The sequence below is a fragment of the Bison bison genome, unplaced genomic scaffold (assembly GCF_000754665.1).
Source record: "Bison bison bison isolate TAMUID 2011002044 unplaced genomic scaffold, Bison_UMD1.0 scf7180017864485, whole genome shotgun sequence".
In the NCBI taxonomy this organism is placed as follows: domain Eukaryota; kingdom Metazoa; phylum Chordata; class Mammalia; order Artiodactyla; family Bovidae; genus Bison; species Bison bison.
Window position 1 is genome coordinate 5,866,113 of NW_011495045.1, and position 13,368 is coordinate 5,879,480.

At 47.1% G+C, this 13,368-nt stretch overlaps 1 protein-coding gene across 1 annotated transcript in view; it reads left to right on the forward strand.

Moving 5' to 3' along the window:
* The first annotated feature begins 339 nt into the window (after positions 1-339).
* The window catches only part of ERCC3 (excision repair cross-complementation group 3), a 30,136-nt gene continuing 17,107 nt past the window's right edge, over positions 340-13,368 (forward strand). Inside the window, exons 1-9 of the mRNA XM_010862884.1 lie at positions 340-445; positions 797-1,002; positions 1,641-1,877; positions 4,232-4,281; positions 4,702-4,837; positions 5,019-5,183; positions 5,602-5,806; positions 6,636-6,950; positions 11,785-11,969. Coding sequence (XP_010861186.1) covers positions 418-445; positions 797-1,002; positions 1,641-1,877; positions 4,232-4,281; positions 4,702-4,837; positions 5,019-5,183; positions 5,602-5,806; positions 6,636-6,950; positions 11,785-11,969 — 1,527 coding nt within the window. The 5' untranslated portion in view covers positions 340-417. The remainder of the gene's footprint in view (positions 446-796; positions 1,003-1,640; positions 1,878-4,231; positions 4,282-4,701; positions 4,838-5,018; positions 5,184-5,601; positions 5,807-6,635; positions 6,951-11,784; positions 11,970-13,368) is intronic.

Sequence of the window (13,368 nt, forward strand, 5' to 3'; positions counted from 1 at the left end):
AGAGAGATTCTAGCACCATCCATTCAGAAAAGCACAAACTCATTCTCTTTTATTTCTCCTTACAGCGCTCAACACATTTGTTTACTGCCCACATTTTTCTGTTACAGAGGGCCAAGACCTTTTCTCAGTTCACTGTCCTGACCCACGGGCTAAAACAACAGTGCCTGGACGGTCATAACAAGTACTCAAAACATGTTTCACTGACTAGGAGAAAAAGTGTCGAGAAAGCGCCTGCACCGGGAAAGAGCCAGCGGATTGCACAGCTGCCAGGCTCAGCTACACTCACACCAACCGAACGCCCCGCGGCGGGACTTCCTGGGCGGTGCCCGGAAGAGCTTCCGGTGTGAACAGGAAGTCCCTCCGAGAGCTGCCGCCGCGGTAGGCTAGGGGCGGTGGTAGGCTGCAGCGGGCGCAGTCATGGGCAAGAGAGACCGCGCCGACCGCGGTGAGACGTGGCGCGGGCTTGTTTCGGGGTTGCTTGCACCCGCCGGCCCCCTCATCCTGTGTGGTTGCTGCTTAGGCCTTCTCAGAGGCGGTCGACCCCAGAGTCGCTCGCGGCCGGCGCATGCTGTCAGGACTGGCCGCTGGACTGGGGTCGACCCCGACCTCCGGAGAGCCCTGCAACCGGGCTAGGTGGGCACCGTGAGGGAGAGGACTCCCGAGGTGCACAGTGGCTCCGGGCTAGGGGTGGTTGGCGCTGGGGAAGTCTGGTTCCCCCGACCTGCGACTATTCAGTGCGGAGGGAGCTCAAGGCTCCTGCAGGGCTCACGTTGTGTGTCCTTGTTAATATCTGCAGAGAAGAAGAAGTCCAAGAAGCGTCACTACGAGGATGAGGAAGACGAGGAAGACGACGCCCCTGGGAACGACACCCAGGAAGCTGTTCCCTCCGCGGCCGGAAAGCAGGTGGATGAGTCCGGCACCAAAGTGGATGAGTATGGAGCCAAGGACTACAGGCTGCAGATGCCGCTGAAGGACGACCACACCTCCAGACCCCTCTGGGTGGTAAGCACGCCCACAGCCAGCGGCCAAAAGTTGGTGGGGCCCAAACAGAAATGCAGGATCGTGCGCTTCGGAGCCCACTGAGAGCGAGCTTTCACAGTCACGGACTGAAACAGCCGAGATAGAATGAGCGTGTTCGCTCTCATGTGCTGGCGGGTCTTGGGCTTCCTTCCTCACTAACCCCTGCTTTTACTCTCATTCTCTCTCCAGTTCTGCCGCGTGATTGGAAATTACTTTCATCTATGGAGTAGCGGCATGTATTGTGTAACGTTTTAATTCCTCTTGGAAAAAATTAATGAGACATTTGCTAGGCAGCTTTTTTGCTCAACTTGAAGTAATTAATGTTCTCCATTCATTGGTCATCTAGCCAGACAGATAGCCAGTAAGGTCGTTCGTTGGCTTTTCCTGTGAAGACTAGTGGGAAGCAGCTACTGACTCTGGAAACTTTGTCTTCTATTCTCTCTACTCCTTGTATCTGATTAAAGTAGTAGCAGGCCCTACAGTTGATTGAAGATGTGCTTACAAAAGTATCCCTGGTGTTGGTTTTCTGGGCAGCTTATCCTTTCTAGATAATGATGTGGAAAAGAGTCTAATCATCTCATTAATTTCCTTGACTGTTGTGTCCATTTGGTGTTTCTCAGGCTCCTGATGGCCACATCTTTTTAGAAGCCTTCTCTCCAGTTTACAAATACGCTCAAGACTTCCTGGTGGCTATTGCAGAACCGGTGTGCCGACCAACCCACGTGCATGAGTACAAACTAACTGCCTACTCCCTGTATGCAGCTGTCAGCGTCGGGCTGCAGACCAGCGACATCACGGACTATCTCAGGAAGCTCAGCAAGACAGGAGTCCCAGAGGGAATCATTCAGTTTATTAAGGCAAGTGGGGGCTAAGGCTGGCTCTTTTGCCCTCCTTCTTAATGTAGGAATGATAGGGACAAGTGCTGTACATCATTAGCCTGTGGCAGTCAAGAAAATGCCATTCAGATTCAGTGTGGGGAGCAGAATAACCAATCACCCTGGCTGCTGCTCTTCTGGATCCAGTATTGTGTTTTGCTGAGGCTACACTTCCCATGAGCTGCTCTTAGCCAGTGGGTACTAACACAGTGGGTATTCAGGCCCATTCTGGCCCGGGTTATTTGGGAATACAGCCCAAAGTGTGGCTGTTACAGACTGAATTGTGCCTCCTCCAGAATTCACATCTCAAGGACCTACCTAACTTGTAATATGATTGCATCTGGAGTAAGGAGATAATTAAAGTTAAATGTGGTTAAAAGGGTAGGGCCAACAGGATTAGTGTCCTTATGGGAAAGGATACCAGAAGGCTTGTATGCTCTTTCTCTGCATTTGTACAAGGACGAGGTAATGTGAGCACAGACTGAGAAGGTAGCCCTCTACAAACCAGGAAGAGAACCTTCACTGGAAAAGAAATTCTTGGCCTCATGATCCTGGACTTCTAGAAATAAGTTTCTGTTTGTTAAACAACTTGGTCCAGGGTGTACTGTGTGGTAACATGAACAGACTAGTACAGATGATAAACTTCACTTAAGTCTGAGAGACAGGAGACCACTAGTCAACAACTTCCATTAGGCAGAGTCAAAAAGGGCTTCATACGTGAAAGAGGAAAGAGCTCTCTGTGACGAGCACTTGGGTTCTGAGGACATGCTTGGGTTCTGAGAGATGGTGAATACCCTTCAGAAGAGATGGACGGTAGCTTTCATTGCCTTCTGCTGGTCAGTAGGCAGTTGGATTCGGATTCCAGGTCTGGAGCGGCAGAAGATGAGTGCCACAGGCGTCCAATCCAGCGCAGAAATGAAGCCAATCTCAGAGAAGCTGGTGGGAGCCCTGGAGAGACTTCTTTTCTTGTGATGTGCAAGGGTACCTTGGGAGAGGGGCTTGCATCTTATAAAATGAGCCTGCTTCAGTTCCCCGGCTCTTCTCAGTCTTGGCTGGGAGCTGCCTGCAGGAATGCGGGTATTGGTTAGTGCAGTGGTGGATTTAGAGGGCAGTAGTGGAGGCAGGCAGCAGCCCGAGATCTGAGTTGCAAATTTTGTGGCCACCACATTTTCTCTGCTCATTCCATCCTAAAGATTGTTGGGAACTTGGGAGGATTTTCTACCATTAAGAATCTTACATCTAGTTGAAGAAATGGGAATCTTGGCAAGGAGGCTGGAGGCTTTGTGTTTAATTTTTGCAGCACACACTTACTGAACACATATTCTGCCAGCTTTGGGGGTAGCTTTGTGTTGGGGGTAGTGCTGGTACAGTGGGATGAGTCTCTGGATTAGGATGGGGCTTCTCGAAGTGAAGAATAAAGAGAAAGGGAAAATAACAGAAAGATTTAAAGCAGCATTTTATAGGTTAAGGTATGTGCATCAGAATTAGCCAGACAAGAGGGAGGTTTTGCTCTCAAAAAGTAGAAGCTACACAAAGAGACATGACTGAAATGGACTCAGCATGCGCACAAAGGCACCAAAAGGTGTGCAGTGAACAATTTATCTCCACTTACCACTTTCTGTAGTGGTTTTGTATTTTATTCTTATCTTTTCTTGACTAGATCAACTACTGATTTAATCTATTTTCACTTCCCCACCCCACCCCTGCATCATGGGCATGTGGGATCTTAGTTCCCTGACCAGGACTTTAACCCTGGGCCCTCTGCAGTGAGAGCCTCTGGTTCTAACCACTGGACCACCAGCGAATTCCTGCTATTTTCAATGAAAAAAAATTATTTCTATTGGATTTATTTTACTTGAAGTAGTTTTACTGTTTGTTTGTTTTATTTCTTCAAAATCATTTTTACACTTTTATCTTTAATTTTTGTCCTTCTGTTTCTTTTGGGTTTTTGTGGGTAGTGGTGTTTTTTTAACCTGTAGCTTGAGTTAGATACTTAGTTCATTAATCTCTAGTCATCCTTATTGGTAGAAATATTTAAACATATGTATACCTATGGCTGATTCATGTTGTTGTATGGCAGAAACCACCACAATATTGTAAAGCAGTTATTTTTAATTGAAAATAAGGTAAAAATAAAGTAAAGCTTAAAAAAAAAGTAGAAGCTAGTAGAAAAAGCTGTATTTAGACAGATCTACCCCTTCAGGATGGCACATTGGATTTTCCTAAAGTAAAATGAACCCTCCACTTGGCTGATAGGTAGTAAAATGCGTCCAGTAATGTTGTGAGTGCCCTGCATGTGGCTGATTTTGCCTGTCTGGTGTTCTCACTCCTTGCAGTTGTGTACCGTCAGCTATGGGAAAGTCAAGCTGGTCCTGAAGCACAACAGGTAAGGGGCTCCGTGAAAGGCCCACCAAGGCGTTTTCACCCTCTGCGTATCAGCGGCAGGAAGCTAACGTTTGTGGAATGTGCTCTGCACTAACAACTACTCCCCAGAGTAAGGGGCTAAAGGGAATGAGTGAAGCTGTGTGGCCAAAACTGTTCATTCACTGACCACTGTGTTCTCCTAGCAGTGTAGCTGGGGTTCAGATCCCTGCTAGTTTGTCTTCAAAGTGGGGCTTTGCCAACAACCCTTCTGTGTTATATCATGACCAGTAGCTCATCACTCAGCTTTGGCAAAGGGATGGGGAAGGGTGGATGTGGAGAGAAGCCGGAGGCCACTATCCCCAGACCATCTTAAGAATGCTAAATGGACTCTTCTGCAAATTCTGTCCTGGTCAGTAGGCTTCTGCTTCCTCCCCTTTTATAGATACTTCGTTGAAAGTTCTCATCCTGATGTCATCCAGCATCTTCTCCAGGATCCTGTGATCCGGGAGTGCCGCCTGAGGAACTCTGAGGGGGAGGCCACCGAGCTTATCACCGAGACTTTCACAAGCAAGTCTGCTGTATGTGGGCTCCTAGGTCACCCTCAGGGGTTGGACACATCCAGGATTTTAGCCCTCAGGTGCTTTTAGTCCAGCATTTGCAGCCTAGTAGTCCTGTAGCTTTCTTGCAGCTTTGACTGTTGCTTGGTAGCAGTAGGGTTAAATGTTTTGTGCAAGTCCAGATCCTGCCTTTCTCTTTCAGATTGCTAAGAGTGTTGAAGGTAGCGGTGGGCCCTCTACTTCCCGAGTGACAGATCCACAGGGTAAATCTGACATCCCCACAGACCTGTTTGATTTTTATGAGCAAATGGACAAGGATGAGGAGGAAGAAGAAGAGACACAGACAGTGTCTTTTGAAGTCAAGCAGGTTAGTGAACATAACCCCTCCTGGTTGCTTCTCTAAGCGGATGTCAGAAGCTGGTCTGGCCCTGCCTAGACTGTCCATAGTTTGTGTGAGAGGAAGCAACCCCTGTCTATCTCCAATGTACTGTGGCATCATTCTTCCTGATGAAGTTATATCTGAGTGTCCCATTCTTCCCACTGGTGGGTCAGTGAGAAATGGTGTCTGCGGGGCATTTTGGTAGCTGATTGGATTTAATTTTGTTCATTACCTTAGTTTGGGGTCCTTTTCTATGCTTTAACCCAGTTGTTATCAAGCAAGATCTGAAATGGCAAAAAGTCTAGGTTAACTTGTTTTTTTATTGTTAGGTGTCTTAGGATATGTGTTGCTTCTGAGCACGCTTTGGAGTTAACAAGATTATGAAACCTTCATGCTCACTTTCCAGGAAATGATTGAAGAACTCCAGAAACGTTGCATCCACCTGGAGTACCCTCTGTTGGCAGAATACGACTTTCGGAATGATTCTGTCAACCCTGATATCAACATTGACCTGAAGCCCACAGCTGTCCTTAGACCTTATCAGGAGAAGAGTTTGCGGAAGATGTTTGGGAACGGGCGTGCACGCTCCGGGGTCATTGTCCTTCCTTGTGGTGAGTGACTGAGTGAAGGAGGTGGGTGGGCTGCTCTCTCTGCATCTGTCCTGAGTCGTGTCTGGTCTAGCCTAGGTTCTAGGCTGGCAGTCATAGTAGACTCAGCTGGAGCCCTGCCCCAGACTCTAGAAGGTGCACTCTCTCAGGAAGGGGCCTGCACCTTCATTTTTTTTTTTAAGCTCCATGGGTTACTTTGAAGCACATCCCTGGTTAAGGAAGAATTGCTTTTTAAAGGAACAGCTTGAGTTTTAATCTTGATCTTCTCATGGTGGATGGTGGTGAACTCAGAAGCCCCTGGAGTTTCACCTTCCTGTGTCTTTGCCAGTAGCAGTGTTCACACTACCACATTCCTGAGTGCTCAGCCCAGTTGATTGTGTGATCTTAGTAGCCATCTTTTACTCAGTCCCTCCGAAGGTGGTCCGTGTGTTGGGTACACTGTACCCTAGCAGCACTGCTGTCCCAGGGTCTTGGGCAAGTTGCACCTTAGATTTAGTTTTCCCATCTTTAAAACGGCAATAGTAGAGGTGTCTCTTATTCATAGTTTGTTTTGACAAATGTTGCTTTTTAAGATTTAAACAAGGTGCATATATGGTGCTCTAACAGGGCCTGGCACTTGTCTCTCAGTTTTCACATCTGTGTGTGAAGTGGGCATGCCTCCTTTTCTGTAAAGAAGGAAACAGGTTTGGAGCAGAAAAAATGCCTCAACAGTGTCCGCTGTGAGGATCGTTACGAATAATTTGAGCCAGATTGGTGTGCCGGCGAGCCTTTTTGTCTGTCCCTGTCCCTCATTTCAGCTCGGCTTGGGGGGGTTGCCCTTGGTGTCTTGTAGGTGCTGGGAAATCCCTGGTGGGCGTGACAGCCGCGTGTACTGTCAGGAAGCGCTGTCTGGTGCTGGGCAACTCGGCCGTGTCTGTGGAGCAGTGGAAAGCCCAGTTCAAGATGTGGTCCACCATCGACGACAGCCAGATCTGCCGCTTTACCTCCGATGCCAAGGACAAGCCCATAGGCTGCTCCATTGCCATCAGCACCTACTCGATGCTGGGCCACACCACCAAAAGGTCCTGGGAGGCTGAGCGGGTGATGGAGTGGCTCAAAACTCAGGAATGGGGCCTCATGATCCTGGATGAAGTACACACCATACCAGGTAAGCAGGCTGAGAGCTGGGATGCTGCTCACCGTATGGACAGAGTAATTTTCCAGTTCTTGGGTTGAGAGAGGGGCTGCTGTGTAATACATCCATCTTGCTAGAGAAACTTTCTTGGTGAAGCTTTCAGTGAAGTAATGAGCATGTGCGGAGTGGGGGTTAGTGGTGGGTGGGCGTCCACACTGACAGTCTTCTTAGACTGTCCCAGAGTAGTCATTTAGAAAGGGATACTTTTTCCCTTCTCTGTTTTTGCACCTCAACTTATCCACTTATCCTTAACCCCTCCCCTCGCTTTTTTTACAGTCCCACAAAAACTATACTAGGAGCACAAAATAGTTCTTGCAATGTTTGTTTTATTTTTAAGACTAAAGTATTGATCCTTATTATGTTATAGAAGTTGTACTTGTCCAAGTATTGCAGGCAGCCATATCACAATATGGCTTTTAATAGCCATATTGATATAATTTATGAGCCATAAATCCATCCATTTTAAGTATATGATTCAAGATTTTTAGTAATCTTGAATTTAGTAAGGCGTTCATACAGCCATCACCATGATCCAGTTTTAGAACATCTTTCTCATACTCACCATCACTGCTTTTCATCTTAGCCCCAGGAAATCACTGAATTGTTTTCTGTTTCTGGATACATGCCTTTTCTGGAAATATATTAACAAAATCATATATATTTTCTTATGTCTCACTTCCTTCACTTCACATAATGATGTATCCACATTGTGACATGTGCTGATGATGTGTTCCCTTTATTACTGAGTAGCAGACCAGGCAAACCTTTCTTGATAAAACAAATTAACAGTTCTGATCAGTTGAGAAGTGGAATTTAGAGCTGCTGCTGCTGCTAAGTCGCTGCAGTCGTGTCCAACTCTGTGAGACCCCCTGGACTGCAGCCTACCAGGCTCCTCCATCCATGGGATTTTCCAGGCGAGAGTCCTGGAGTGGGTAGCCATTGCCTTCTCCAGGAAATTAGAGATGACTCTGAATTAAACGAAATCAGAGGCATTTTCACATAGTGTTTTCAAAATATTGTGAAGATGGCCTTTCCATCTTTTTGTTTTCTCTGTAACGAGAACTCCTCCAGCCTCTCTGGATGTCTGAAGATGCCTGGGAGATGTTCACAGCAAGCCAAGTAGAGATGAGATGTTCACAGCAAGCCAAGTAGGGATGAGGGTCTCTCGGTCAGAAGGACACAGTCCTGAGATGGGGAAGTAGTGCCTGCATGGTCTGACCGCAGTGTAGTTCTGTGGCTGCGGAGGGCGTCGAGGGGGAGAGCAGTCAAAACTGAGTTCAGAGAGGTGTTGGGGCCAACCCTGTAGGGCCTGAAGGTAGACCTTCAGCTTGTACTCTGGGTGAGATGCCTTTTGAGACATTTGAGCCAAGGGTGACAAGATCTGACTTAACATTCTAAAAATTTCACCCCGGCTGCTGTGCTGGGAAGACACTGCAGGAAGCAAGGGTGGAGAGCATCTAGATATGTTAGTTTGTGGAATCCCAACACAAGGCTTGGAACCAGTAAGATTGAAGGTAAGCTGATTCTGGTTATGCTTTGAAGATGAACTGCACAGGTTAGATGTGGTTCTGAAAGAGAAATCAAGGGTGACTATCAGATTTTGGCTTGAGCCATCAGAAGAGAGGAGTGGATATTAGGTGGAGAAGGCTCTAGAAGGAGCAGGTTTGGAGAGAGAAGATTGGGAGTAGGCTTTCAGTTCAGTTCAGTTGCTCAGTCGTGTCCAACTCTTTGCAACCCCATGAATCACAGCATGCCAGGCCTCCCTGTCCATCACCAACTCCCGGAGTTCACTCAAACTCACATCCATCAAGTTGGTGATGCCATCCAGCCATCTCATCCTCTGTCATCCCCTTCTCCTCCTGCCCCCAGTCCCTCCCAGCATCAGAGTCTTTTCCAATGAGTCAACTCTTCGCATGAGGTGGCCAAAGTATTGGAGTTTGAGCTTTAGCATCAGTCCTTCCAAAGAACACCCAGGACTGATCTCCTTTAGGATGGACTGGTTGGATCTCGTTGCAGTCCAAGGGACTCTCAAGAGTCTTCTCCAACACCACAGTTCAAAAGCATCAATTCTTCAGCATTCAGCTTTCTTCACAGTCCAACTCTCACATCCATACATGATCACTGGAAAAACCATAGCCTTGACTAGACGGACCTTTGTTGGCAAAGTAATGTCTCTGCTTTTGAATATGCTATCTAGGTTGGTCATAACTTTCCTTCCAAGGAGTAGGTTTTAGACATGTTAATTTTATTGCCTTTAGACAGTCAGGCAATGGCAGAAAATGTTAGAAAACAGGCAAAAGACATGAATAGACTTCATCCAAGAGACACAGCTATTCAGTTCAGTTGCTCAGTCGTGTCTGACTCTTTGCAACCCCATGAACCGCAGCACGCCAGACCTCCCTGTCCATCACCAACTCCCGGAGTCCTCCCGGAGTCCACCCAAACTCATGTGCATTGAGTCAGTGATGCCGTCCAGCCATCTCATCCTCTGTCATCCCCTTCTCCTTCTGCCCTCAATCTTTCCCAACATCAGAGTCTTTTCCAATGAGTCAACTCTTTGCATGAGGTGGCCAAAGTATTGGAGTTTCAGCTTTAGCATCATTCCTTCCAAAGAACACCCAGGGCTGATCTCCTTCAGAATGGACTGGTTGGATCTCCTTGCGGTCCAAGGGACTCTCAAGAGTCTTCTCCAACACCACAGTTCAAAAGCATCAGTTCTTCGGCACTCAGCTTTCTTCACAGTCCAACTCTCACATCCATACATGACTACTGGAAAAACCATAGCCTTGATTAGATGGACCTTTGTTGACAAAGTAATGTCTCTGCTTTTTAATATGCTATCTGCTGCTGCTGCTGCTAAGTCGCTTTAGTCATGTCCGACTTTGTGCAACCCCATAGATGGCAGCCCACCAGGCTCCCCATCCCTGGGATTCTCCAGCAAGAACACTGGAGTGGGTTGCCATTTCCTTCTCCAATGCAGGAAAGTGAAAACTGAAAGTGAAGTCGCTCAGTCGTGTCCGACTCTTAGCGACCCCATGGACTGCAGCCTACCAGGCTCCTCCGCCCATGGGATTCTCTAGGCAAGAGTACTGGAGTGGGGTGCCATTGCCTTCTCCAAATAGGTTGGTCATAAATTTCCTTCCAAGGAGTAAGCCTCTTTTAATTTCATGGATATAATCACCATCTGCAGTGATTTTGGAGCCCAGAAAGATAAAGTCAGCCACTGTTTCCACTGTTTCCCCATCTATTTGCCGTGAAGTGATGGGACCGGATGCTGTGATCTTAGTTTTCTGAATGTTGAGCTTTAAGCCAGCTTTTTCCCTCTCCTCTTTCACTTTCATCAAGAGGCTCTTTAGTTCTTCAGTTTTTGCCATAAGAGTAGTGTCATCTGCATATCTGAGGTTATTGATATTTCTCCTATTAGAATGTCTATATATATAGAATGTCTATATATATATATAAAGTACCAAATACTGACAAGAGTGCAGAGCAGCTGGAACTGTCATGCATGGCCAGAGGAATTGCAAAATGTACAGTCACTCTGGGGAGGTTTGGCAGTTTATTAGAAAATCACCATATGAGCCAGCAGTCCCACCATGGGCATCTGTTATGTTGAAATGAAAACTTAGGTTCACACAAAAACTTGTCATGTTTATAACAGCCCTGGTTGTAGTCTCCAAAACCTATATTGACCATGGAAATGTGTGTCAGTGAGGGGCTGGATGGACAAGCTGGTACGTCATTCGATAGGATACTTCTCAGCCGTGGAAAGGAAGCCCAGAGGCATCTTGCTGAGTGAAGTCAGCCAGTCCCAAGAGGCTGCAAGAGTGCGTGATGCCTTCAGTAGGACATTCTTGAAAATATAAAACTGTAGTGACAGAGAACAGATCAGTGGTTGCTGGGGCAGGATGGGGGGTGTGACAAGGCAGAGCATAGGGGAGCTTTTGGGGTCGTGGATCGGCTTGTAACCTGGTCGTGGTGGTGGCACAGTCTGCCGCTGTGTTAACATTTATAAAACAGGGTAAGCTCACTTACCCACCCTCAGGAAAAGTTCATTGTGCAGTGTACTAAGTCATTTAGTCATGTCCGACTCTTGGAACCCCATTGTAGCCCACCAGGCTCCTCTATCCATGGAATTCTCCAAACAAGAATATTGGAGTGGGTTGCCATTTCCTCCTCCAGGGGATCTTCCCGACCCAAAGTTAGAATCTGGGAATCTTAGATCTGCTGCATTGGCAGGCAGGTTCTTTACCACTAGTACCACCTGGGAATCAAAAACTATAAACTAAAAGAAAAAAAAAACCCTTACAGAGAAGGTGGGTATTTGGTCAGATGGATTGGAAATTGATAAAAAGAAACATTTTCTGTAAATAACTTTGAAGTTACTTTGTAGCAGTTCAGTTGGAGGCTGAGTTTGAAGCATTCATTCTGGTCAGCAAGCTTCAGGGTGCACAAATTCCTTGTGAGTCAGAGCTCAGTGGCATTTTAATATCCTGGATCATGGTTCCAATTGCTGTTTATGCTCCGCCCATAGCTTAGCTGTGTGAGGGGAGCGCCGGGGCTCCCTGGCCTGGGGCTTCCTCTGAGTCACTGCCTCCTGTTCTCCCTTTCACCCCTCTTTGGAGCAGGTCTGAAAGTGGAGTTGAAGCTTTCTCACCTAGTCATTCATGACTAGAGCCAGGTTTCTGTGATCATGTGACCCAGGGCTTAGACATGTGGTGTCCTGGACCAGTCTTAGGTCAAAGCTGTCTTTGGTACTTAGAGCATTTAAAAAGTGATGGTGTTAATGTGCCAATTGTTTCCCCAGCCAAGATGTTCCGACGGGTGCTCACCATTGTGCAGGCGCACTGCAAGCTGGGTTTGACCGCAACCCTCGTCCGGGAAGATGACAAAATCGTCGACTTAAACTTTTTGATTGGGCCGAAACTCTATGAAGCCAACTGGATGGAGCTACAGAACAGTGGCTACATCGCCAAAGTCCAGTGTGCTGAGGTAGCTGGCCTCTTCCTAATGGTCCCTGAGGGCGGGCACTGCCCTGCGGAGGGGAACTGGGTCAGGTCAATTCCTCACAGGCAGATACGCAGGTCAAGACCTGAGCAAGGGTTCTGCTGCCTTTGCAGTAGCCTCAGCCCTCCTGTGATGTGGGCGATGTGCCATCTCAGATGTGTCAGACAGTCGCTTGTCCAGGGGCACACGGGAAGTGGTCGAATCAGGAGGCTAATCCAGGTAGGCTGGGCTCCTCGTCCTCCCTTCTGGGAGTGAGCACCTCAGGGTGCTCCTGCACGCCTTCACCCCAGAGGGATTCTTGGTTCCGTGGGAACAGCCACCAGCCACCCCCAGTGCCAGAGTCTGTTGGTTTTGACACCCACAGACAGCACATGTGACCAACGTTCAATTTCTAAGAACACATTTTCCCAGGATTGTTCTGTGATGAATACCTGCACAGGTATGTGTTAAAAATACACGTTCAAAGGAATAGCAACAGAAGGCCTTTCTGGCACTTTAAAATGACCGTCACTTAGTGGCTAGAGTAGGGTGGGCTGCGTCCTGGAAGGGCAGAGATGGGCCTCCTGGGTGAAGATGAGCAGGAGGCAGCTGTGCAGGTGGCCTTGCTCTATCGAGACGCTTGCTTACTCTCTGGGTACGTCTTCATAAAGAGCACCCAAGTTATGCACAGCACTGCTGGAGTCTTTGAGGTGCCTCTTCCTGTCTGATTGCATCTCCTCTCCCTCTGCTGCTGTCTTGGAGTTTAGGTTTGTCATTTTCTTGCTTTTCTTTGTTATTTTACTTCCTATGTGCAATTCCCTAAACATTTGTTGTTTAACTTTGCTTTTTAAAAATCTTTGTTTAGTTGCTAAGTCATATCTGACTCTTTTTGACCCCATGGACTGTAGCCCACCAGGCTCCTCCGTTCTTGGGATTTTCCAGGCAAGAATACTGGAGTGGGTTGCTGTTTCCTTTTCCAGGGGATCTATTCAGTTAAGGGATTGAACCCACATCTCCTGCATTGGCAGGCAGATTCTTTACCACTGTGCTACCTGGGAAGCCCCTTTAAAATCTTTATGTATATGCAGAAAGAATCAGGAGATATGTATGTATGTGTATATATATATATATATATATAAATGTTCTTGCATGGTTTCTGATTTTTGCTTAATATTTTTATTCCTTGCATAATGCATTATTTTTGATTATTCTTATAGCTATAGTTCATTACTTTGAATTCCCCTGTAATATTCCACTGGACAAATATACCACAATTTGATAGCTAATGGAATATTACACAGCAGTAAAAATAGTCTTTTCTAATGTTAACAGGGGCTTCCCTGTTGGCTCAGTGGTAAAGAATCCGTCTGCCAGTGTAGGCGATGTGGGTTTAATCCCTGGGTGG